The sequence below is a fragment of the Molothrus aeneus genome, chromosome 12 (genome assembly GCF_037042795.1).
Source record: "Molothrus aeneus isolate 106 chromosome 12, BPBGC_Maene_1.0, whole genome shotgun sequence".
Classification (NCBI taxonomy): Eukaryota; Metazoa; Chordata; class Aves; order Passeriformes; family Icteridae; genus Molothrus; species Molothrus aeneus.
In genome coordinates, this window is record NC_089657.1 from 3572439 (window position 1) to 3600331 (window position 27893).

Here is a 27893-nt window from a genome sequence, read left to right on the forward strand (position 1 = left end):
GGTGCTTAAAGAACAAGTTTATTGACAATATCGTCACAAATAAACAATCTAAAGAAAATTTCAGAAATCTCTAAACTTAAAAATTTAAAAATTTTCTCATTGGCAAAATATTAAAAAAAAAAAGAAGTGTAAGATGTCACTATATTCTTAAACTTTCCTAATTTCAATATATTGGTTCAGTCCTTTGATAACACACATCCAACCCTTCAGCACAATGAAAATGAGTCAAAGTACAATTTTCCTTCTGCAAGGGGATCTCGATCAATTTTTTTTTTTTTTTGCAAGCATCTCCCTGAATCCTGTCTGCTCACAACTTGATAGGTAACATCAGCAAGAAATTACTTTATAAATAGTCCAACTGAGCCAAATTAATTCTGGTATTAACCAAAAGCTAAATTTCCCCCAAACAATACAAAGCAGACCATGTAGTACAAGAAACTATCAGCATGCATTTTAGAGGTCATTTTTGTACTTCAGGTACATGAACTTAAAACCAAAGAGGGACAAGTGTGATAAAAATGTACTCAGATATTTCATAACATTAATATTTATTGCTTTATATGAATACTGTATTGAAAGCCCAAGCATTCAGTTTACACACAGAAATTATACAATTATATACCGTTTCACAATGGCAGTGAGCACTCGTTACAATCTACAAAAAATCTACTTTACAGAAATTTAAAAATTCTAAATATCAAAAAGGTACAGTTGAAGAAACAGGTATAAATTTGGCAGCCAGTAATTGTGACTGGGAGGTTGCAGCTTGCATGTCTTTAAATATGGGAACTGGAAAATATTGAGTTTAAAGCAGTAGTTTGTGCTTTGAGCTGGTTTGAAAAAAATGTAACACTGGCTGTCAAAGTAGCATGTTCAAAAATATTTAGTTCACTTCCAAAATGTTATACAAATCGTGGTGATTCCTCTGCACCCCTAACCCTTGCAGCTCAGGAACATGACCAGGGTCACATCTCCATCCTTCCCATCCCGTGGTGTGATCAGCCCGATGCCACCTGCAAACCTTGGAGGAACTCTGAGACTTCTCTACAATATTCACAAGCTCCAAGAAGCACTCAAAAAGGCAAATACCTGCTCATTTCTTCCAAGGTATTTTATTTTCAAACATTTCTTCTACAAAAGTTTAAGCTAATGTTTTGATTACAACGTTCTCAACATAAAGCACATTTTCTCATAAATAAATGAACTCCTTTCACTCAGGCACCTCAGAAGTATACAAAAATGTTGTCATTGGAACAGTTCTCTTGGAATGTGTTTACTCTGGTGTTTTCAACAATGTTAGTATTTTCAGGGTTTCATATGGGCCAGATTTCGTGTTTTGTTTTTCCAGAGGCAAAGCAAAGTGCCTTGAGAGGTGAACTCAGTCTTTTCCTATAGAAAAAGTATTTGCTGTATTTATCTTTTATAGAAACAGAAAAATATACCCTTTCCCCCTTAGAACACGAGGGTACACGGAGGTGTGCATGCTGTGTGGAGATGTGTGTGTGAAATGGAACACATTTGAAACACACAACAGAAGGTTCCTTGGTGTGTATTTAAATAAAAATCCGGAAACCAGCCTGAAACCCCGAATTTCACATGTCAAATGTTGAAACTGTAACCAAAATATGAAGTAACTGCTAGAGCTGTCAGAAAAAGACAAGACAAAAAGCTTTCTTGCTTACATACAACTAGGTGTGGTGATCTCCAAAAAAGTTGTCAAAATTATAATTACCTTCCAGTTTAAAAACTTTTATTCTAAATAAAAAAAACTATACACAAACCACTGATTTGACCAAACGAAAGTTCAGCGGTAAGCAGGACCTGAAGGAGCTGGTATTCACAGTTCTTATCATGTACAACTCTTTCAAGGTTCAATCCATGGAGAAGTTTATTTTACAACCTGCTTCTTTTTGTAAAACTAAAGGTCCACTTTATTACATAAAATTATTTATACAGTGTAAAACCGGAGCCTTATGGAAAATACTGCCTCTAAGTTTATTTAAATTAGTCTTGCTCCATAGGTTCATCTGCAGCTTCTGTGGCTTCATCACTGTTCTCCATCGGGGTCTCTGAGGAGTTTTCTGGAGTTTCACTAGCATAGGACCCCAGCTCTTCTGTGTCACTGCAGTCAGCTCCACTGGTGGCAGATGCACTGGTGTCACTGTCAGCTGAGTGTAAACCCTTCTCTGCCCGTGGCTGCTCAGACTCCTCCATGGCATTGCTCTCCTCAGAGCTCTCTTCAGCCACACTCGAGGAGTCACTGTCTTTGTCTTGATCTTTCCTGTCCGCACCAACGTTCCTGGGAGACATGAAGGACTCTAGGAACAAAAAGCACAGTGTTACCAAGGGATTTTCCAACATACCCTGATCATGCTACTTTCCACTCCAAGCTATGCTGAGCAGAACTTCTGCAGCACAGCCAAGGACAGGAAAAACAGACAACCCCCAATTTTATTAGAAGAGATAAAGAGTCAGAGCCACTTTTGTCAGGATATCCAAACTATCCCAACATACAATTAAAAAAAAGTTATCTTACTTAACAGGTAGCTTCACTAAATTAAGTTTCACTGGATAAAGACAAAGTTTAAGAAGTAACTTTTTCTGGCTTCCCCACACCCTCCACTTGCTTTCAGAAGCAGTTTTTTGGAAATTATGAAGCCATGGCTATTTCAGGTGTAAAGCCATCATGATCTACAGGAACATTGTACAAATATATGAGCCACAAAAAATAATTCAAAGGAAATTTTGAAGAATATGTAAAAAAATAGATTAGTCTCTTAACTGCAATTATTTACTTTTTTTTAACTTATGTACAGAGCCTGCACTACAATGAGATAATTTTTACTGTTCTAATAGGATGTGGACATATTGTTGCTCAGTCTCCTCTGAAAGGAGGAGTCAAAGAACATAGATTTGTATCTGTATTTAAATAAATTCCATCATTAATAAAGAGAGTCAAACAGAGCTGCGACCCATGCCTGTTCTGGAGAAAGGATGAGAACACCTGATAATAGCCTCACACAGGGATTCTTGAATTCATGGTGCACCCTGCTCTAATTCATGGCCTCAGAAGATTTTAAGTACCCCTGTCTAAGTTTCAAATTGAGCGTAGGACCAAGGAAACAGAAATAACAGAATTGCTGGATTATGTAAAATTGAAGTACAAACAAGCAGCTCTTCTTTAAGCACAACTGGAGACCCTCAGCAATCCCACAACACTGGTCTCCAGCAAAGAAAATCCCAACTCCTTGGAAGAAAAAGAAGACAGTGAAATCTGAAATACCTTCCTCCTCTTCCTCTGTACAGTGCTGTCTGGCACAGGAAGCATCTTTTTCTTTATCCTGAGATGTAGAGGATGCTTCTGTCTCTTCCCCCATGCCTGAAGAGACTTCACTGGAGGCAGTTTGGTTTGGTGCATCTCTGGCTTCCCCTTCCTTGTCAAATTTAAGTCTTTTTACCTCATGTCCTTCTGCTTCTGCAGGATCATCCTCAGAGTGCTTATTTTTCACCGGGCTGCTCTGAGTACCTTCTGATTCAGACGCTGGTGATTCACTACAAGCAACAAAACCAAATGTAGCCTTTATTGAAGACAAACGTCTGTATCTTGTCACACTTTAAGAAAAAAGCAGCAACTCCTTTGAATTAAGTGGTAACAATAGAATTTGCTCCACTTACTACATAACAAAACCTCAAAGTCATCACTCCTGATTTAAGACTCTATTATGAATTCCTTAGAGGGTCAGTCTTTTAAAACTATTTTTACAACATAAATAAAAAGCCTGAGCTTCAAACACCTCGTGACAAACCTGTGCTTCTTCTCCTCTGTTTGCTGCAAGCTGGGCTCTTTATGCTCTGTGCTGTCTGGCAAACCGTTGGTTGTCATGGGAGCTGACAAGGAAACCTTCGTCCGACTCACGGGTCTGGGGGTCCCAGGGCCATTTACATTCGATCTTTAAAAACAATAATGGAAAGTTAATCCAGCCTTTCAGCCAAGTCATTGGTTCCTACTTGGCAGAAAGTAGTTATGTCCTTCCTTTAAAAGATCAACAGAACTAAACAAATAGATGAAGGGCCTTGCTGGTTTATATTGAATAAAATGTTCCTCGCCTGCAATGTGCAGATTTGATAAAAAAATTTAAATAACAAAGATCAAAGTACAGACTACATGGCACATGTGCTCATGCTTCCTCTACCCCCATTCCCCAGTATCCCATGTCACAGCTCATTTTTAAGGGTGCTTATTCCCAGAACTCCACTGCTTTGATGCAGTAGAATGAACCCCTGGAGCCAAACTCACCTGTCAGTGTAGCCTGGTGAATTCCCGGGGAACATAACACCGTTCATCCGATTTAAACTACTGGAATTATTTTTCCTAACCAACAAAACAACAACAAAATATTATGAATAAAGGAACTTGAATCACTTCAAGCTTGTTTGCACAGAATGTCCCAATCCCAATCTTACAAAGTCCCCACTGTCAGCCCCCAAGGGCTTTTTATTTATTCCCAAATTATTACATTTGCAGACATCATCCCTGCTGCTGACTGAACTGTTGATAACAAAAGCTGAACTCTGCATGTCTGGCTTTTAGATACAACTACTGACAGCAACAGAGACACATCAGGCACACACATGCATCCTGCCTGTTACCAACACAAGCTTGAAGTTTCATGGAAAAGAGGATTATACTCACTCTGAAGATGGATATACACAGCTGACAACCATGACATTCTGCAATATACAAACAACACATCAGGAGTTCAGAAATAGAAGCTTCAGCTCTTGACAACATCCCAGAACTTTTAAGAGTTACAGGATTTTGGTCCTATCTGTTAAAATACCTCTGCTCCCTCTTACAAGGTCAGGCCATAATTACACTAAAATTCAGGATTTTATTCAGTTTGTTACTGTCCAGCACACTAACCCTCAGGCCTGAGTGTCTGTAATTTCTAACTGAGGGATCTCTGGAGAACAAAGTATTCAGAAATACTGAAGCATCCTATTGTGGAACCACATTCTCAAAGTCTCTTCGTGGCTTCTGAAGGATCCCACGTTCTGATACAAGCTATAAATGCCAGCTGAGACACCTGTGTGCTCTTCTGAAGGCACACTCTGCCACAGCACAGGATTTAAACACTGAAACAAAAGACACTGGAGGGAAGGGGCCTCCATTCTTTACCTCTGGATCTACTCTGAAAGCAAATGTGGGAGGGAATTCCTGATCAAAAGATTCAGGGTTTTTCATTGATTATTTCTAACTAGGGATCCAAACAAAAACTGCCACTCTCCACAAACTACAGGTGGAGTAGTGCATAGTGATTGGGAAACACAGCAGTTGCAGCCCTGAGATTAATTTTTGTCTGCAGTTCTTTTAAAACTGCTTTTTGCTGCTGAAAGCTATGAAACAAACTCAGACATTTAAGAGCAGCCATTAGGTGCACTCTGGCTCTGAGCCCCAAGGAAAGCAGCAGACCTTTGGGAGCAATTGGAAGTTATTAAGTGGTGGCTGTGGCTGTGGAGCTGTGCTCTCTCTCAGAGAAATACATACCTTTTCCACACCTCTTAGAAATTTGTCTGTTCCTGTGTAATTCCTCCTAGGATCTGTCAGCAACTCACAGAGTCGCTGGATAGTGAAGGGGATGCTGCAATGAAATAGATTTGTAACAATTTAATTTAATTTTAGCAAGTACAACTGTTAGGAAGCAACAACATTATCACTTTCTCCCCCTTACTGAGAAGGTGGAACAAAACCAGGACTGAAATTTGTTACCATGAGCAATACTGGGTGGCACCTCAAGGCTTTATTTTCCACTATCTCATACAGAGCTGTTTCCTGTGCTCACCACCACAAAACCCAAGCAGAATCCTAAAAACATCATCCCACAACTCACAGGATTTGTTTAAACAATGAAAAGGAAATCAGATCATCAACAGTAAACTTTCTGACTGTACTATTCCAATACACAGAACAGAAATTGTAAGGGATTCAAAACAAATTTGAGTCATACACACTAGAGCTAAAAAAGTCTCAACTTGTAGTTTATTGCAGGTTTAACAAAACACAGTTACAGAAAAAAGCAGTAAACGTTGGAATTAGTAGAACCATTATACTTCAGTTGTTACAAATAATCTATTTTGCTACAACTGGACAATGTACTCATCTATCAAGGAACAGATCAGGAAAAATAAGTAGTAATAATAATAATAAGTGATGTGTAAGCCAATAGGAACCACATAAAGACATTTTTGGTTTTGACAATTCTGCACTCAGTTTCATCCCTGGAGAAATGATAAACTGACCTTTCAGATAAGCAACACTTTACAAACAATTCCCAGTTATCTGAGGTGTCACACACTTCCAATCCAAGTTCAGTGTCACATTTTAACAAATTCCAATCAAAAATATTTCAGTAAAATGATGAAGTACCATGCATTTTTATAGTTAACTATTGGAAGTCAAAGCCATGAGCATTTAAAAAGTTATCTAAGAAGAGTATTTGGTACAATACAATATTTATGAACCATGTCATGGTTGGGAATACAATTGACACCAAATCCAGAGCAGCATCAATCTGACATGTATGTATGTGTACATCCCTATATTGCAAATTTTTGTCCAAATTGCACATTTATAATTTTCTGAGGAAGTCAGTACATGGTATTTTCAGCCTGTGTCATAAGCTAACACAGCATGGGTCTCCAGCTTGCTCATTAGCTAAAAAGCCACATTAGAGATGCCCAGATCTCCACCAGCTCAGTGCAGAGGTCAGCACAGCTCCCATTCATCATCCCACATGACACTTCACTTTAACTAAAAGCCTGTAGTACTCAGGGAGTGACTAAGTATCAACAATTTAATTATGTTTTCCAGAACTGCCTGTACATTATGTTACTGAGGAAGTCCTAATCCTCAACAAACCAGAAAAACCACAGGAACAAGTGTTCCTTCTAATTCAGTTTATTACATGAGGACTCTTAAGCTTGGCAATAGTTCTGGCATTATTAATTTCCCTTCCCTTGCTCTTCATTGGTCAACCAGCAATGTTTGACATCCAAATTCTTCATAAAATCATCAAGCTTAGAAGAGACCTTAAAGATCAAGTCCATACTCACAATATTCAGATTCTGCACAGTGCCTTCTTTTAAGTCACAAAGAATTTACTCAATCTGTTCATCTTTCCATATAGATAAAATATTAAATTGATCTTACTATTTCTTGTGATGGTCATTTTGGTTTTGGGTTGGAAACTCATAATTGAAGAGATTTTGCTATTTTTTTAATAGAATAGACAGTCCATTTAAAAATCCATTTATTCAACAGAAACAAAAACATACAGATTTTTAAATTATTCTCCACCAGCCAGATCTGTAAGACATCCTGGGGAATCGGTACCTGGCTAATTTGGGCTTAGCTGTACTTTTAACTGGTCCCCTGGAATGCTGTGACATGAAATGTTTTGGAACATCAATGCAGTGCTAATTCCCCAAGTACAACAGAAAATTCAAGAAATGTACAGCCTGCAACTAACTCCAGAAGGAAAAGCTGCAAAGCTGTGGTTTTGTTTTGTTTTAGATATAATAAGTTAAAAAGAAAAAGGAAAAGCCACCTCATTTCCCTCCAAATTCTTCCCAGCAAAGTGAACTTCATGCATTGAGCAGCAGATGGCACCCGGTGTCACACAATCACCCCTCTGCACAGAACTCCTTCAACATCTACAAATGCTTTAGTTCACAAAAACCAAAGTTAACTTCACCTCAGAAACTCTTTCTGGTGAAAAACTACTGTTTTAAAATAGTTCAACAAGGTGATTTTAAAACAGAGGCAATTTAAATTGGTGTAAATCTATAAAGAACACCAATGTAAAGTTTGTGAGCAGTACAAGAACTGACTGTAAATACTCAGAAATTTAATTAGCTCAGCACATGAGCTGCATGAATAGTCCTGATCTGCCCCCTTAAGGTAACCACTTAAAATTCTATACCAACACACTCTAAACTGCACTTCCAGCACTACAGTCCAGAGTGAATAACAAACCAAAAATTCATCTGGACAGGACTGAAGAGGGATCTGGGAACATGACTTAAAACAGCTATATTAAATTGTAGCAAAAAAACCCCAAAAATGAAATTTGGATTATGATTATTTTATTCATGCTGTGAAAGCTTCTCTGTCATCAGAGATCCCCAATAACTGAGAACTTGGAACTTCCTTGTTTCACTAACAAAGGATAAAAAAACGGCAGAAGTTCCTACTCCACAGCAATTTTAAGAGAATTAAAAAGAGAATCTGGCTGGGCAGACCTGTGCAGACACCATGTCAAATGAAATACAGACAGGTGAAAAGAGCCAGTTTGTGCTTTCTTTAAAAGGCACTTCAGCTAGAAAGACCCCAAAACAGGGGTCATTCTTAATGTGTTAAAAGTTTTTACAAATTTGCTACTTTGATGAACTCTTTCCCTCTCTCTTAAACAAACACTAATAAAAATGTCCCAATAATAAAGTCATATCAAGTAGGTTCCTTGTCTGCCCTGGTACCCTGAAATGACACCCACAGCTCTAAAGCAGCCTGGATATACAAATCACACAACCCAAAACCTGCTGCTGCTGCTTTTTGGACAGATCTCCACATGGTTCAGCTTTTACAATCACATCCTCCCTGTGGGGGTTACAGGATTTACTCTGCAATCCCAGATCCTGAAACATCCCCAAGCATTATTCCCTTTAGGGTAACCAATGGATGCATTTGCTTTCTCAAAGCCTGGGAGTTTCAGTGCAAAGTATGAGGAAGCTGAGCACCCTGAAGTGTTACAGCAAAGGATGAAAATAGCACAGCACAGCCTAAGCTCCAGACTCTCATCCAGAGGTTTGTTCAGTGCACTTGGGAACAACAGCAGATAACAGCAGCCCATTCATTAGCTGTCCCTGGGAGAACATTACCCATTTTGTGGGCAATGAAGCATGAACAAAAAGCTGGGGGAGGCGGGAGAGAGGCAGACTTGAGCATAAAGGATAGGTTTGTTTTTAAATTCCTGCAGTGAAGCAGCCCGGTATAAATATTGGGGAGCTGAGAACGAGCTGAATTTCACATGCTTAGGAGTCTCCTACATGAGAGCAATTGTGGGGGAAGAGGAGATCTGAATTAAGACTCCTAAACTGCAAATAAATGAAGTAGCATGGAACAACGACAGTGTAAATGATAAATACAGCATCAAATACAATACTAAGGACATGTCAGTGGTACCTCTGAACCTGAAATTTCAGAGTATCAGGAAGGCAAGATTTAGAACATGCCCATTTATCAAGAATCTGAGAAAAATGCTGAAAGACTCTTAACAAGCACTGAGCACCACAAACAGGATGACTCAGCTTATGGGAAGTATGTAATCCAGTTTAACAACAGAAATACTAGGTAAGCTAGTAAAAAGGACACACCAAATAAGACAAAAACATCAGGAGCTTTATTTGAAAGGAAACAAAAACTTCCAAAATTAGGAAACCAGCAATGGGCACAGATACATTTCAATCTAGGACACTGTCATCAACAGATCAAACACCCCATGTCCTTCATCAGTATCACTTCAGCTAGAAATTTGAATCTGGCATAATTTAGTAATTCCAACCCAGGTACACCTTTGCCTCCTGGTCACACCCTGTTCCTCACAGCATGGTTTCTTCAAAAGCCAGTAAACTGCCACAAACAGTCAGGAACTGAACACCAGAAGACCTCTTTCCATTTGGTATTTCAAAATGCACTAAAAGAAGTCTGACTTAACTGTCTATTTAATCTCTTAAATGCACACAGTAATATGATACTTCTTTGAACTGCACTGTTTAAAAACTAAACACATACTGAAAAAACAAAGTGAATGTCAGCACAGCATGTCACATGTCACACTTTTCACTCAGTGACACAATAATCAAGTTCAGAAACTACTGTAATGTATTTCCAAGGTGTATATTTGCTTCTGCTCATCTATTCGAGGAAGCACAGTGAACAGTCACAGAGACAGTACAAACTACTATGTTAAAAACAGGGGACATATGTTTGCTATCCTGATTAGAGAAAATGAAGAATACATACCCATTAAATCCAGTAACAATTTTCAGGATTCTTTCTTTCATCTCTTCAAAGGGAATATATTCCACGTTTGGATTGGGGGGCCCTCTTGGTTCAGGAGCTGAGGTTCTGAAATCATCCATGACTTTCTCCAGTTTGAAAATAAAATAGCCTTTAAACTGAGACCACTGAACCCTGCATAAAACACAAGCATTGAGACACAGACAGGTTAGTCCTAAAGCCAAAGAGCACCAGTGTAAGCTTATGTTTGCATAACAACCTTCACCCTGGCATGCCAGTCCTGAGATAAACGAGGCAAGGAATGCAGCGCTGTTCTCCTTCCCCAACTGAAAGCACGGGAACTATTTCAACAATTACACTGCAACAATGGAGCACAAATCAACTGCCACCAACAGCAGGGGAAGCCATTTCCTTAAAGAACCAATATCCCCCGACAAGGCAAACCTAAACCTGAAATGTGCACGTGTGTATACAATGTAAGGGAGCCTAGAGTTTTCACTGAGCTCATAAGAGGTGGAAGGGGAAACAAACAAACAAACAAACCCAATGAACAAAAAACCACAAAAACCCACACCAAAAAAACCCACCACACCAAACCATGAAGTTTATCAAGTTTGGAATCCATAGAGCAACTATACACAGCATTCATTACCTGCTCCCCTAACAAAACCTTACCAAGGCCTTTTGTAACTCCCCACACCTTAAAAACATTTCATGGTACCTCTTTTTGTCAAAAAGGCAAATATTCCTGTATCACAGCTGGCACTTGCTGACAAATAACTGAGCAAAACAACTTGGACTCCCAATAAACATTGCCACAGCAGTAAGCTATCAAGATGGTTCCACATGACCTCCTGCCTTACAGCTTCAAGTTCCATCACTGATAAAATTCTAGATTTTGACATTTCCAAGCAAACAGGTCCCTCTCACTGGGTACAACAGACAAGTGCTGAGGCAGCCCCTGCCCACCCGTGGCAGCCCCAGGAGCCATTCAGGGCCTCCCTGGGATGTGCATGCCTGAGCAGCACAGGGAGCCACGTGAGAGCAGCAACTGATTCAGTTCAGGATCGATTTGTTTCTATTCCTGATGCAGGAGCTTGCACAGCTTCAGCACCGAGAAAAAGAAGGACCAGGGAATAACAAACCAACAATAAAGAAAGGGAGAAAATTACCTTTGACATTTATCTGTAACACACACACTCTGCTAGGAGCAGGCTCACACCAAACAAGTGTAAAATGTGAGCCCCTGGGCAGCCCTTCAGCTCCTGCTCAAAGCAATATTAACTATATAGAAAAGTACTTAGCCAAAGGCTCTATCTCTACAGCCCTGCCTATTTGTGACCCCACAGAGCAGCTGCCCTCCTGTGGGCTGACCCAGCTACCTGTGCTGTGAACCACGGTGGTGATGTTTGCATCTCCAGCACCAAATCCCAACCCATGGGCCAAGGAAGCTCTATCAGCCTGCTTGCACCAGAAAAGCAGGGCCACGTCATCTTTGCCTTTATTTTCTCCTTTGTCTCAAAGAAATAATTATGAGATGAAAAGGGAGGAAATACAGCTCAGGTTTATCTTCAGAGATCCAAACACAAAGCCCCTGTCTTTCACCAGGAATGATAAATTTTGCAAGAATAGGGGAATTCCAAAGAGGAAAGCAAACCCCTGTTTTCCTTCACAAGAGACCTTTAGGCACCTCACAGCAGGAGGGATCACAGGACTTAGTGAACAATAATAAAATTTAATAAATAAATAAACAGCAAGGTCCCAAAAGGGAATGGTGTGGATTAAAGAGCACTACTGAGTCTAGCTGGATTGTCTCCAGTCAGCATTCTACATCTAAAGCAGAATACTGTAATGTTCCAATGTACACTATTGGGCATTACTACTGCAAACGTTAAATTAAAAACTGTACAATTCTGCAGTGTTACCACCATGAAACCAAAGTGTTAGTAACAAATCACAGATTTAACACACAAACAAACCACAACCACAGTAAATAACCCCATGACAGTGTGGGATTACTCCCCACAGAGCATCCCAAGAGCTTTACTTGCCTCATGAAAGGGGATTCCACTATTATTCTAAACATTCTTTGACAACTCCATTTGGATATATTTCCACACTGTAAAACTTGATTTGTTCTTTGTTTTCATTGTTACTTATTTCTTACTAAATAGTAATCCTTATCTTGTCACAGACTATTAACCCATCAGTGTTTGAAATAAATCAACAACATCAAGTTTAAAATTGCAATCTCCTGCCTGAAAGCAGCACCCACCTTAACAATGGGGAAACTACAGAAAACAAAGATTGTAACACTGTGCCCATATCGAGATGTTGAGAAAACTATCACTGGGATTTTAAACTACAAATTGTAATTAGCATTTCTCCCATTATAGAAAGGCTAAGAACTCACATCTGCAACACACTGAGCTAGTGACACAGACAGCATCTCTCAAGCTGCATTCCAAAGCCCTTCCTAAAGGGCTGTTGGCCAGGTAACACAGGACAGGTCACACAGAGGCAGCAGGGTTTGAGGATCAACTCCCCCTGCAATCACAGGTGACCACAGTAACCCAGAGAGAGCAGCACCAGCCCAAATCAACCCAACAAGCTGCTGCTGGGAGCTGTGGCAGCCCAGCACAAGGGGCTCAGCACAGCCTTGCTGCTCATTCATGTTTCCCCAGCAGTTTTTCCCAGCACTGTTGGGCTCCCTGCTGCTCAGGCTGCAGTAGCAGCAGCAGGAGAGCTGAGCTGCTCAAAGGCCACTGTTACACTCAGTGCAATCCCAGACAGAGCAGCCATTCAAACAATAAACACAGCTGTCTCCTGGGCATCTCCTGACAGCAGTGTTGTTAAAATAATGAACTCATTTCTGACCAAAAGAACCAAAATTATTTCTGCGGGGACAGTAAGATTTTCTCAGTTCCCATTAACTTAGTGGAAGTGATCAAAAGTGAGTGTCCAAGAGCCAGGTCACCTTTCCTGTTTTACCAGTCTATGAAAATGGCACAATTGGCATCAGCTGAACTTTACAAACTCACGTGTCTCATCCATAGAGAAACCAGTTCCTTCCTAACAATGGCTCCAGCTTGGCAGTACCAAATTAAGATAAGAAGTCACATATCCTGCCAGTTATCAAAGCAATCTTTATCTACAGCTCTAGAGTTTTGGTTTTTTTTTTCCATTCATGGAAAGACTGGTTGCTTAGAAATACAGACAACACAAGAGACAAACAAGTGCCAAATATCTGTTTTCTAGGAAAAGAAAAATATTCCACATGTATCATAAGCTTCCTGAGAAAGATCCCTATTTTCTCTGCTTTGTTACACAATGTGAGAACCCAAAACCAAGAGAAAAGGTTGGTCAATATTTCTATAGTTAGATCAAGAGCCAAATAGAAGCAAAAGAAATTTTTTCTACTCTCTGCTTTATGTACAAGGTCTTTAAGTTTTATACACTGGAAAATAACTGATAAACAAGATAAATTCTGTAAGAAAAACAAATTGAAGAAATTCCATGGAAAAAATGCTGTTCATACTTTTTTTCAGAGCAGGCTTGTTTATAAATACTTGCTCTTCCCACTCAGCATTGCACATAATCAGCCTTTTCTTCCAAACCATGCTCTTCCTGTCCACTACACTAGCTTGGGCATTTGTAACAGCAACTTTGAGAGCTTTCAGAGGCACTCAAAGAAAAAAGTTACTGAGAATGCTGCATGATCTGAAACAACACCTTCAAAAATAATACTTTAAAAATTAGCTGATCCCAAAATGTTTTGGTTCAGTGTACTTTCCTTCTAGAGAATGATGGCTTTGTAGTTATATACAATTTCTGTACTTGAAGGCACCTTTCACTACAATATCTGGGTCACCCTGTGTAGATGTACCTGTACAAAGAGCTCTCCTGGGCTAATGAGCCTGGAGTTCCACACATGCACCAAATAATTTAGAAAAAAATGTCAGCTTATCATGAGAGTCCTCTGCTTCCCTCCAGCAGATCCTGCACCATCCTCCCCTTTACAAACCTAAATGATTTGCCCTGGCATACAAAAAACCAAGAGGAAGAAGCTGATTTCAAGTAAAAAGCCCCTAACAAGAAAAGTAAGGCAAAGGCAAAGGAATGGCTGAAGAGGAACAATCAATCAGAGCCCTGCAGAACTACAGCTTGTATCCATACAGACAGCACCCATTTCTAATTTTCCCAGGGCAGACACAAATGTTGGTAGTTTAAATCAAAAATTGAATTGTTTTTTAAAAAGCACCTTTAAAAATCAAGCAACAAATGAGAGCATGGGAGCTCACACAGAGTACAACAAATCCAGTCTTTCTAAACATTTTATACATGCTAATAATGTGCCTCAAGGTGTGAGAAGATGTTTAACACCCTTATATTGCACCCCAGTGCAGTCCCTGGCCTTGCAATTTCATTGAACATTAGAAACACAAGGGAAAAATGGATGAAAGATTTCAGTGTTTGAAGACACTCAGCTGTGTTTTCCAAGTCAATGAGGAAAGCAGACAGCACCTGACCAAACAGCCAATCCTACAAAGAACATCAGCAAGTTTTGAGGAGATTTACATATAATCAGAGAGACAAGGTGACAAAAGGCTAGGAAAGGGTGAGGGGAAGACATGAGACATGAAATGAGCCAGTAGGGATTAAACTAAATGACAGGCTAACCAAAAAAATTGCTAATAAAATTATTTTTTTCAAAAAAATCCCACACATAACTAACAAAACCCCAGAATGCAATCAAAATTAGTAGATGAAGACAAGAAACAAACTCTGAGAGGAAAGCCACCAAGGAGGGATGGGGAACTCCACAGTCAGAACATGAAACAGTAACACCCTGAGTCACTGAGAGTTGATGAAGCAGCAAAAATATCTCCACTGCACGGGGAAGAATAATAAAATACAACAAGAAAAAGAAGAGAGATTAATTTAGACACAATCTAACATTGTCAGAGCAGAGTCATGGAAGAACACAACCCTAAATAGGTCTGTTCTCTAATAAAAGCAATCAATCTATTTCACACCTGTACTTGAATTACATGATTTGCTCTTGGAACTAATCCATTACTACAGATCAACAGAATTTGCCAAGCAACATCAACCAAGTTTAGAAATGCACCAATTCTACTTGATGAACAGCATCCTCAGCAGGGAACAGGCCACCTCAGACAGAAAGCAGGGCAAAATCTGATGCAATGCTTTGAATTCAAAGAATTAGGAGCAGAAAGTTGCTTGCAAGGAATGACTGTGTCTCTGCTAACATGATTTGCATAGGATTCATCCTTTCAAACATGCATATCCAAACAAAATTGCATTTTACATGGAAATAATCTAATCATATCGTTCCCAGAGTGTAAAAGACATCCCCCCATTCCCTTATCTCCTGCTTATGCAAAATGCTTGTCCTGGAGAAGCTGTGAAAGCAGCTTTCTCTCTTACCACAATGGTTACTGGGGAGGAGGAGAGCCAGCTCAGTACCTGCACTGTTGTGTGTCAGAGAATTAACTGGCATTTCCTTCTGACCACTGGACAAGTTTTTATACTTGATTCTTTGGCCACTTGTTACAGTCACTTTGGGAGATAAGGTGTCAATGAGAAGAGCAAAAGGCCTGAAATATTTAACAAAGTTGTCTGGGCAAGACCTGACAAAGATAAAAATACCTACTATTTTTAAGGGAAAACAATCCCTGTTGAACAAATGACATGGTTCCCTCTCACATATTTAGCACTGCAAGGTTTTGCTGTAAAATTGCATCCCTACAGCAGAACACGACTTGGACACGAGGTGGAGGCTGGGCTGCCAAGTCTCCAGGAGTGCAGAAGGCAACTCCACTGATTTACTCATCTCCCTTTAAAAACTGACATAAAACATCAGACATAGCCCTGGGGGATGCATATGGCTCATCCACTTTAGAGAAACTCTGCAGATTTTAAGGTTCAAACTCCAGTAAGACTTATTGAAGCAAAGCAGGACAAAACCTACAATTGACTGAAGAGCTGGAGGAAGAATTCAGAACGCCTGAAACAAGGCTAACTCCAGAAATGAAAGTATTGCAATTGTTCCATAAATCTTTCTGGAATTGCCTTACAGATTAGAGGTTTAATTAAGAAAAACATTATATTGAAGAGATGTTAAGCTTCCAGAGACCCAGCTATGTACTTAAAACATGAAGAGTCCCAGGAGTCCTGGTGGGATGTCTGTCTTCAGATTTCACAGTGTTTAAGTTCATTACAAAATTACTTGATTTAAATTTTAAGAGGATGCCATCTGTTTTGGAGAGATGCTGAATACCACACAGAACATAAAATGAAACCAAAGTGGATCTACTATTGATTCTATTCATTGAACAGGCCATAAAAGAAATATCAGAACTCAGTAAAAGAAATAGTTCCCTCTCCACACTTCTCCCACTATTGGCTCTCTGAAAAGCAGAAACTTAAAAACAAACAAACAAACAAAAAAACACCACAAAACAAAAATACCCCCACCAAATTAGTATATTTAGGATGCAAACATTTTATGTCCAGCTAAACTGATTTTAAGGCAATGTCCTCAGAACACACAAGGACAGAAGCAGAGGACAATCTCTGAGGGAGTCACATAACATGGAACAAGAGATGTCAGTCACTGGTATTACCTTTGCCCCCCCAGTTTTTGCTGACTTACATGACACTCCCAAAGAGACCTGAGAGTAGGATACAGGTGTTTGGAAGTGAAGTAACTTGCCAACTTTAGTAACTGTTTCTTTTCTTTTGTGCCTTGTTCTAGAGCTCATAGGAGATGAATACATACCCTAAGACAGTAATTTCCCCAGGCTGTCAAAGGCAAAATTAAAGTTTCATCCAAAACAAGTTAATTCCTTTGCTATTCCGGTCAATCAATGGGATCTCTAGAACTATTTGCAAAGTGAAAAGGCAGAGAAAATGAAGTGCACTCAGCAATCACACACCCAATTCAAACCCCTGGCAAGGCAGCAAACTTTGCAGCACGCACACTCTCCCACAGCCTGGATCCCGTTGGTGCCAGCAGGGAGCACAGAGCCCATGGCAGCACGGGGAGCCCCAGCGCGGCTCCCTTCCCCCGGGCTGTGCAGAGAGCAAAGAGCAGCGCCGGGGAGGCAGCGCCGGGAGCCTGCCCGGGGCAGCCCGGCCTGTCTGTCCCCCTGTCCGGCCTGTCCTGTCCTGTCCCCCTGTCCGACCTGTCCTGTCCCCCTGTCCGGCCTGTCCTGTCCTGTCCCCCTGTCCGGCCTGTCCTGTCCCCCTGTCCATCCTGTCCTGTCCCCCTGTCCGGCCTGTCCTGTCCTGTCCCCCTGTCCGGCCTGTCCTGTCCCCCTGTCCGGCCTGTCCTGTCCTGTCCCCCTGTCCATCCTGTCCTGTCCCCCTGTCCGACCTGTCCTGTCCCCCTGCCCGGCCTGTCCTGTCCCCCTGCCCGGCCTGTCCTGTCCTGTCCCCCTGTCCGGCCTGTCCTGTCCCCCTGTCCGGCCTGTCCTGTCCTGTCCCCCTGTCCGACCTGTCCTGTCCTGTCCCCCTGTCCAGCCTGTCCTGTCCCCCTGTCCGGTCCCCCTGTCGTCCCGTCCTGTCCCCCTGTCCGTCCTGTCCTGTCCCCAGCCCTCAGAGCAGCACCCAGGGATCCTCTCCACAACCCAGGGATCCTCTCCACAGCCCAGGGAGCTGCAGCTGCTCAGGGAACCCAGGGACTGCATGGGTTCCACACTCAGCTCCTCCCTCGAGTGTCTCTATTCTACTCCCTCCACCTTTTCGTGGTTTTGTATCAATCCTGACCTTATCCAGCACACCCAAATTTGAGATCTATTCAGTGGCTGGAAACAAGGATACCTGGACATACAGAAAGGGTGCACAAGTTAAAAATTTTAAGAACTGCCTGTAAAACACAATTCCCAGCATTTTCAGACCAGCAAATGAAAAAACCCAAACCTATTGCCATTTCACATGTTAGCTTTCATACAGGAATTACTATTTCATTATTTAAGATATAAACAGATTGCTTTTTAAACGGGTGTGCTTTCAATTTTTTTCAGAAAATACCACTGAACATTTCTGGGATAAAAAGCTGCAGCACTGAACTCCCAGTGACAGGGAGATAAAAACCCTGAGCCATGCTGAGGTTCCCACAAGGATCCCATTCCAGAGCAGAGCAGGAGGGTGCTGGCCCACCAGACACTCAACCCTGTCCTTTGTCTACACCAAAAGGGGCAAGCCTGCTCTGCTGCTCCCACACGTTCCTGTGATCCCACATACAGGGAGGTGAGGCAGATCCCTGATCTAACCACAAAATTAATGCTGCAGATAAGGCTGAGTAAGGTGTGTGATGGGACTAGTAGGGAGCTAAGCCATTTCTTTAAGCAGCAGCACTCATTTATAAGGTAAAAGAACATACTTCACCTAATTCCACTCTTGTGTCAAATATTCTTTGTATTTTAAACCTATTTTTCCATTTGTTGTGCTTTAACAGTATTTTGATGCAATTCATTTTAGTGTAATGGTTTTGCACACTGCTGCTATTTTCACCATTCACACAGTGCAGACTAACAGGGGAAATTCCAAACAATGAACAACAGATTCACACTGTAAAACCCCCTGTACACCAATGGAGACTGGCTTCTGGCAGCAGACAAACACCTCAACCCAACATCAAATCAAAGCCTTAAACAAGTGCTAGATCCTCTGTGAGTGTTTCTAACTGAGCCATCCATTTCAAGTTGAGGTGCTCCAGGTAGGGGGATTTCCTGGAGCACTGTGTGTGCTGCAGAGTGCTCCTGCTGGGAAAGCACTGGCAAAGGCTCGTCCTGGGGGAGCGTCCTGCTCCCTTTCACCTGATAACTCATGTAAAATTAAACACTCACATTTTATCTTCAGCAGGCTTTTACCTCATGTTACCTTTCACTTTAATTAAAAATATATTGAAGAGTTCAAAGGAGGAAAAACTGGTATTTCCCACAAGCACAGGAGGTGTTTTTCCATTTTCACTGGCTGATTGTTGTCAGCCTAAATGCAGTCTTTGCTCTCCTTGGGAGCAGAGTGAGCTCATTCCAGAACCAGGGAAACTGTCAGACATTAGAACTACAACTAATTCAGTAGTGAGAGTGTTCACCTCTGCTGCTTGCAAATGACTACTGGTCTTGCCAGGAACAACAAAGATTAAGACTTAGTTATGGAAACAAGCAGCTGAAGAAGACATTAAAGCACTATCTATAATCATCAAGGGACTAATTCTAATCTCTGCTGATAAATATTCAGCTGACTCTAACAGAATATAGCTGTCCCACAGAACAGAAACAAAATTTCAGGCCAAAATTTTCTAAGAAGTACATTTGTGAATACAGTTATCTAAAACCAAACTCAAGTACCTTTCATTTTATTTTAAAGTCAAAAACTGACCACAGAACAAAAAAGTACAAGATTACAACATTCTTCATTCAAAAATGAACTTCCTTGTAGCAGAATAGAAAGCAATACAGGACACCAATGCTGCTTCAGCTATCACCAGTTTGCCCAAATAACCAAAACAAGAACTGCTGCAGCTCCTCTGGTCAGCGTGGCTGTCCCTGTTAGAGGAGTGGTCACCTCAGAGGAGCTGCAGGCCACACTGCCATAATATGATCAGATGTTTATGGTATCAAGCAATAAAACTGGGAGAGCAGATCAGGAAAATGCACCCTGGGCAGCTCCTCCTGATCTCTGCTGCACTGAGTCCCTGTGCTTGCCACCTCATGCAGTGTCCCAGGAACCCACAGGCCTCACTCAGGTCTCACAGCAGTTCTGCTGGGATCAAGGAAATTGCACTTGTTGCTGATTCCTTCCAAAACCAGAAACAAAAGGCACCCAAGTGGCTTCTCCACAAGGCAGTTCAGCTGACACATGCTAAGCTTGGGATCAGAAGGTGTGCCCTACCTCACTGACCTAATCCACAGGCATTAGGTGTTTGTGCATCATCACACTCCCCTGCCACTTCCAAGCCAAGCATCACCAGGTACTGGCATCATGGAAATTTTGTCATTGTCTTCAAGTAGCTTTATTTCTAAAGCTGAGACCTGCCAGACGTGTATCAGCTTTGTGGAAAGGCAGCATCAGCCTGGTTTATCTATAAATTGATAATCCATCTTCCCCAACTGCTTTGTACCCCTCCTTCTGTGTGCACTATTGCCTTGTTCCTTCCCCCCAGGTGCCATCAGGCAAAAACCTTGCCAAAAGCTTCAGACAGGAAGAGGGATCAGGGCTCACCAATTACAAAGTCAAAATGGAGAAACATCCCTGCCACTGAGAAGTGATATAAAGTGTGAACAATATCCAAATGCCTGGGAAAGTCCTTCAGATGAAATACTAACAAGCACAGCCCCTACAGAACAGAGATTTGAGGCCCACTGGAAAATATCAGAGGTCACACTGAGGCAGCCACTACAGCAATGTCACTGAAAGGTGAAGGTACAGACCAAGAGACACCCTGAGGGTGACAACAAATCCTATCAAGCAAGGCAGAGAAGTGAGCTTGAGGAGAAGGATGAGCACAGAATCCAAGTAAAAGTGATCATCAGAAACACATGCAACTGCATGAACTACCAGAGAATGCATGGTGGGGAGGTTTTCTGTGCAAAGTGACATGGACTGGCTGCCAAAAAGATTATCAGGAAATGTGCTTACAAGAACTGTGTATAGCAACAGGGAAGGAAGCCACCCTAACACTGCAAATCTGAAAGTGCAAACAGCTCCATTTGTGATTAAAACAGTCCAATCACTCCAAAAACCTCAGTGCTGCAATCAGTTTGCTTTTTGCCTTTCCTTACACGTGTGTTCCATAGAGAGACTAATGTTTATTAGGCTCAGTTCATCACACACATTTTATAATGGCAGTTGAAGTCTGACCTTTACACTGTAAACTCCACTCCCAATAGATATGAAGTGGCAGCACTTAAAATAAAACACTACAACAGTGTGTGTTTCCCAAAGCAGCAAGTGATTTCATTGATATCACCACTGACTGCTCTCAAGTACTGCAGCTACACAACTCACACATACAGAAATTGTTGTTTATAATAGAGGTAAAAGAGTAAGGAAGCTGAATTAGTGTTGACAAAGGTCCATCAGCAGGCTTTTTGACCAAAGATTCCTCTCCTTTCGAGACACCAGTGGAATGGGAATAGTAGGGGGTAATTCCAGATGCTGAATGGAATGGAGTTAGTGAGGAATAATAGTGGACAACAATGCAAGGAAGTTTACTTACATCTCCTGCTTTACTGAGAGTATGGATATGGAACAGGCTTACACTATCAAAGGCACACAGAAACTGTTTTCAGAAAAATATGCTTATTACAACAGAAACCTGAGAATTGTTTTATTTCATGTTTTAAAAAATCATAAGGAATTACATTCCCCAAATAGGCATTAAGATTTCCAAAAAGTAAGTTGTCTCCAAATCAGAAAAAATGCTAGAACACACATATTGAGCAAGACAAATGCTTGCTGAATAAAAGCAGAGAACATAGTTAAAGGAAAAAAATAGATTTAAATTTAAGCATGTGAAATAAGCCAGAGAACATATGGCTAAAAAAACCTATACATTTGTAACAAGAGAAAGGCTATTATACAAGCCTTCACAGTACATAGGTAAAACACTTAAGCTGAGATGCAAACTTACTCTTCTAGGAATTCATGGCTACTGTATCTTCATTTAGCTCTCCTACAGCAAACAAACTATTTTACTGCTCTAATAAACTAACAGGAAAGTTAAACTGATTGAAAAAGCTTAGAAGTGTAATAGGAAAAAAGTTCACTGCTACATGAAGTACACGAAACAGCATCAAAAGGTCAAAAGTATTTTTGCCATTATCTTTGGTGGAGCTGCAGTTATGTAACTTACATTTACAGTTATGTAATTTACCAAAGGCAAATCATCCCTGATCCACCTGACGGCTGCCGAGGAGGGAGGACCAGAGAACGCTGCAGTTCAACCTGAGCAGAGCCGCAGCCCCGGTGCAGGGCCCGCGGTGCCAAAGTCCAGCCACACCCAGTTCCACAGGCTCACAGCAGGGCACCCACCCCACCCCCCGTGCTGGCCCGGAGAGCCGAGCTCCGCCAGCCCCAGTGGGGAACACGGGCCCTGCTGCTGGGATCCAGCTGCTGAGAGCCACAGGGAAGGGCTCCCTGCTGCAGGGATCCAGCTGCTGAGAGCCACAGGGAAGGGCTCCCTGCCACCCTGCCACCGGCCCTGCTGCTGGGATCCAGCTGCTGAGAGCCACCAGGGAAGGGCTCCCTGCCACCGGCCCTGCTGCTGGGATCCAGCTGCTGAGAGCCACAGGGAAGGGCTCCCTGCTGCTGGGATCCAGCTGCTGAGAGCCACAGGGAAGGGCTCCCTGCCACCAGGGAGATGGAAGCAGGTTCCTTCCTGAGAGCACTGGGCCCAGGATGCTCCAAGGGAAACACTCTTCCCAGTGCACGTGGTTAAGCAGTAAAACATGGAGCCAAACTGAGGGTATGGAATTGCCATCACTGGAGATTTTTAGAAATGCTGCACAAAGCCTAATCAATTTTATTTAACTTTGGAATTAGCTCCCCTTGAGCACAGGATCTGCCTGGATCACGTGCACAAGTCACTTCCAACTAGTCTATGGTGACAGTACTGACGTCCAGATTTGCCTATCACATGAATGAAACCTGACTCAAGAAACTCTGCAAAACCCACTTATGTTGGCCCTCCAGGAAACATGAGAAGAAACAATTTCTGTTTTCAGGCCCAGATGAGGTTCAAACAAACATTTCAGAGCTTCCAAAAGAATTTCACTACAGGAAGAAATAAAACCAGCATGTATTTTAATGGCTGTTTAAGCTGCACTGAGGGGAAGAACCAGTGTAACTGCATCAGGTCCTGGGCAGTGCTCTCTACTTAGGCCTAGAAGGATTTTACAATTAATCACTCCTGCCTACAAACTGCACTGCTCCAGATTTTGGTACTTCACTACTTTCTGGATTCCTTTACTGGCAGTAAGCTTCTGCATTATACTTTCCACTACAGTAAGCCATTAAAATTGCACTTTATAGGTTCCCTGCCCCAGGGCAAGAGTGGGGAAATGCATAAAAAACCAACATAAAATTTTTGATTGCTTTAGTTTTCAAAGTTTTATTTTCCACTTTAGAAAAATCTAGTTTTCCTTTCCAGTCCAACACATTAGATTTTCTTGGTGAAGCCCCTAAATAAATGGTTTTAAAACATTTTTGCTATTGAAGGGGCAAAGTGACTCTAAACCCAAAAGAATTTCCTAAGAGGTAAGAGAAAACATTTTAAATACAGGACACAAGATCACAATTCATCAGTGATCTTCATAACTATCTTCAAGAATTCTTCAAAAACAAGAAAAAAATGTCACTGTTGCATTTTACTTCTAGTACTGCAATGCTCTGATTTCTATCCCATCCTTTAAAGCTCTTTCTACTTCATAAAAATAGATAAGTGGATTTCTTACAAAAAAAAAGAACACAAAAACTCATCCTGTTTCTAGAGGTCTTTCAGGTACAGCTAAGTACCAGGAGGAACAAATTTCCTCCCTCTTCACTTTCCTCAGTGTTGCAAGTCACAGTGATCTGTTACAAACTGGAGACAAGGAGCTTATAACAAACTTCCCTGACTGTACTTGGTCTCACAAAGGAAATTCCACATTAGTATCTCAGTAAAAAGTCAAGTTAATTGAGGAGTATGTTACTCCTCTGAAAAGAAGAAAAAAATTCCTAAGATTAAAGACAACTTTAAAAAGGTTGAACAACAAACTTTATATTATATTTCACCTAAGGCTAAGTCTTACCATGGCAACTGTTAAGAAACAAAAATATTTCATAGTAGCCAAGCAATCAGACTTTTGCTTCTGTCACCTCTAATAAAGGAAGTTTAGACTGGCTTCTGTAAATGTAGGCCATAATCTCACCAGCAATTACGTGAATGGTTAACTTTGCACAGGAGGAAAACTTCAAAAAGATGAAGTGAATGCCCATCATTGGATGATCAGGACTTTACTGCACAGCACTGATAACACACCTAAGCTTACAGTGATAACAGAACCAAAATTAGCAATGTTTTTGTTCCACACCTCCCTTGTAAGTGTAAAAGACCTCTAATTACAACACAGCTACCAAGAGCCTTATCACAGGTGCAGTGGTGGCTTCACCACCTCTCAGCCCTTGCTCCTCCCCTTCACTGCCTCTCCAGCAGCAGCTCCCAGGACAGACCACGTGGGTCAATGAACTGAGCCTTGTCCTGAAGAGTCAGGGCTGGGGAAGTTCCTGCCCCAGGCTCTAGGGAGCTGCAGCAGCAGCTCAACAGCCCAAGTGGAGCAGTGACCCACGGGCTGCACCAGGCAAGGCTGCTGCCATGGCAATCCCAGGGAGGGCTGAGCCTCACCTAAACCTGCACCTACCTGTTCCCAGCTCCCTCAGATGAATAAGCACTTTGGAACAAGTGGGGGCAGGGAGGCACCCAGAGACCTGACCTGAGCCTGTGCTTTCCATCTGCTGGGTGAGCTGCCTGTGATCAAGCTTGAGGAAAACCTAAAACATCACTTTAATTTACTTCATTACTACCTTTTCAAAGTAATTTTACTGAGTCACCAAGATCTGCTGCAACCCTGTCTGGAAACATGTGGAGGATGAGAGCATTTCCCCCAGGATACAGACTGCAGTTTATCCTCTAAAAATCAGGATTCATGATGAAGTTAAAGAACTGACAGAACCCCCATGAAGACCATGTAACTCTCCTAGAACTAAAACTGAACACAAAAATATTTCACATTTCACTTGTCCTGATTTGCCTCAGTACTTTTTGTTTGTTACATTAGGAACAGGCTGTGACTGAGTGAGATCCATTGTTGTTCAATAATCAAGTCTGCAAACCACGGGTGTAATTACCCCTGACTAAACCATCCTCACTGCTTGTTTTTTTTAAGCTATCCTCTGAACTTTGTAAAAATCCTAAGAAATGTCATGGTAAACTAGTATTTTATCTTCTCACTCCAAAGTATCTGCTGGTTTAGATTCATTCTATTACACAAAGTTATTTTTATAGAAGTGAAAATAAGGACTATCTAGTGCATTTTAAATTTGCATGTATTTGGTAGGTCTGCCTGTTCCAGAAGACTTGTACTTGTCAAGCTGTACCAGCTTAAAAGTACATTAAGTTCTTATAAGGCATGTTAGCAATCTTCATATGAGTGATTCCCAGGAGATTTTAATTTTTTTACTCATTTTTTCTCTGATATTTTCATACATAACACATCAGTGAACAAACAAACATGTCTGATGAACAAATACAGACTTTGCTAGATAATCTGAAGCAAATTTAGTATTATAAAACAATATTTCCATGCCTACCTCCAGATTCTATTAAGCACTTCTGATGTTCACATCCAACACCTTTTAAAAAACTATTTAATGCATCTGAAAGGTTTAAGAAGGCTGAAAAGAGCTACAGACTTAAAAAAAAAAAAAAAAAAAGAAAACAAGAAAAGCAAAAGAAAACCCTGGAAACATAGAAGGCAGGATCAGTATATCAGAAGACTTAAACCTGAACCCCAGTTCAGGTTTAAGTTTGTACAAATAAAAGAAAAATAATAAAAATAAACCTAGATTTCCTAAATGAAAATAAAATCAGAGAGGAAATAATTTTCCCAAGAATTTGCCCCTATAGAATCACTTTTTAAAAATTAGTTTGGAATATGTGTGATAGTGGCAGAAACAATACAAACAACCTGAAGAAATATCTCAGAATGGGAAAAAAATTTTAAACATATTTTAGTATGGGCTTACTGTGGTGTGGTTTTTCTGTATAATAAGCACTACAACAAAACAAGAAGCATTACAGCTGTGTATGTCTGCTGAGCATGAGCCTTCTATTCAAAGAGCAAAGTACATTTCAGAACTTGTTTTTCTTTCTAAACCATTAATCCAAGCAGCACTAGCAAGCTACCAAAAAAAAAAAAAAAAAGAAAAAAGAAAAAAGAAAACCACCAAAAGCTACAAAACCTCTTACAAGTTCGCGGGACTCTAGAAACTCAAACAAAGCCCCTGCGGTCACTGGCTGATCACAAAACACTCGCAAAAGCAAATCTCCCCTGCTGGAGCCGTAGTCTGGCACTAGGCCTCAAAAACAAGGAGACAGCCTGGGCGCCAGAAAGTGAGCCACGCTACGGCAGCGCAGCCGGGAAAGCCTTTCCCCTTCCTGCCAAATAGTGAGCCCAAGGAAGTCACCAGAGCGATCCCTGGAAGGAGCGCGGCTCCCTCCGCTCCCGAGCGGGAGAGCGGCACGGGAGGGGCGGCACGAGGGAAACTGCGCCGAGCCCAACAACCACGGCAGCTCCGAGCGCACCCCGGCTGCAAAAGCACCTCCGGAGCGGCCCCCGGCAGCAGCAGCAGCGCCCAGGCACAATCACAGGATGGTTACAGAGCTCAGAAAGAAACAATGTGAGCGACTGATATCTTTATGTAAATAACACGATTAGATACTGCGAACACAGTTATACAACAGTGTAATAGCAGGCGTTGCGACAGCAGCTGAACTTGCCACTTACAAAACCTGAATCTCTGTTAAAAATCCAGGGAAAGCAACAGGTTTTTTATTGTGCTGAGCAGGATCAGTAAGACCTGACAGACACCCCAGAGCAAAGCCTATACGAGAAGCCTCATTAGATCAAACTATCAGCAGACTAAATTAATCCACACAAAATTAAATGGAAACTAAGGAAAGCTTATCCAGCTCACTGAAGCAACCTACAGGCAAAGAAAGAATCCTGGTAAAATCTCATTGACGTAAAATGCAAGAATTGTTTTAAGTCGCAACTGAGGACCACCAAAACAGTCACACTTACATCGTCTCTCCAGTCTTAGCAACATGACAAAGAAATTGATCCAGTATTGGACACACTTCCTTCTTTCCTCTCTTCTCAAAATCTGTTGGCATGAGAACGACACAAAAAGAATGGTAAAAGAAGACGGGACAGAACAAAAATTCACAATAAATAGCGATTTGCTTGAACTATCAGTACAGCTCCCACATAAACACTGTTGTGTTCTCACAATGCTCCGGCTGTTCCCATGAACTCCACCAGCTTCCCAGCCCTGGGAAACACTTATTATTTTTCCTGCGGAGAAACCGCACGCACCAGAGTGGCAAAAGTTGATTTGCAACTTCTTCTGAGCAGCTACGGCACAGAAAGACCGATTTCCTCAAGCTGAGCCCAGAATAGAGAGGGCTGGGGAGGGAGAAGGGGACAGGTCCGGGCTGGGCCGGGATGCGGGGGAAGGGGCCGGGATGCGGGGGAAGGGGGAGGAATGAGGGAGAAGGGGCGGCCAGAGCGGGGAGTCCAGGGCGGCAGCCGGGGAGCCCCGAGAGTCACCGATCCCCCTCACGCAGCCCCGAGGGTCGTTGGGTAGGGAGATCGGGGACTCTGCCCTCCGCTTCCCCACAACGACCCCCGGGCTCTCCCCACTCTGCGGGACCCCTCCAGCGAGCAGCCCCCTCCCCACAGAGCGGGGCCCCGTCGCCCTCAGCGAGGGGCGCTCCCCCCACAGCGTCTGAGGGACCTCAGTCTTCCCCTCCGCGCGGCGACACCGCTCCCCCAGCCCCCGCCGCCAGCCTCGCCGTCACCTTTCAGCGCCTCCTGCAGCCTCTCGACGTCCATGATCCGCCCGGGCGATTCCCCCGCGGCTCCGCGCGGCTCCCCCGCCCCAGTCCCGCGCAGACCGGGCCGCGCTCACTGCAAGACCCCGCGCTCAGCGACGCTCCAACATGGCGCCCGCGCCGTGCCCG

General features: G+C 42.1%; 1 protein-coding gene across 1 annotated transcript; it reads right to left on the reverse strand.

Annotated features, from left to right (window-relative positions):
* Positions 1 to 27860, reverse strand: PPP4R2 (protein phosphatase 4 regulatory subunit 2). The gene is made up of 9 exons (XM_066558231.1): positions 27732 to 27860; positions 26953 to 27034; positions 10082 to 10252; positions 5549 to 5642; positions 4694 to 4731; positions 4298 to 4372; positions 3807 to 3950; positions 3284 to 3552; positions 1 to 2318 (listed from the first exon to the last, which is right to left on the reverse strand). The coding sequence occupies exons 1-9, from the start codon at positions 27763 to 27765 to the stop codon at positions 2005 to 2007; spliced, it is 1221 nt and encodes a 406-aa protein (XP_066414328.1). The 5' UTR covers positions 27766 to 27860; the 3' UTR covers positions 1 to 2004.
* Positions 27861 to 27893: the final 33 nt, after the last annotated feature.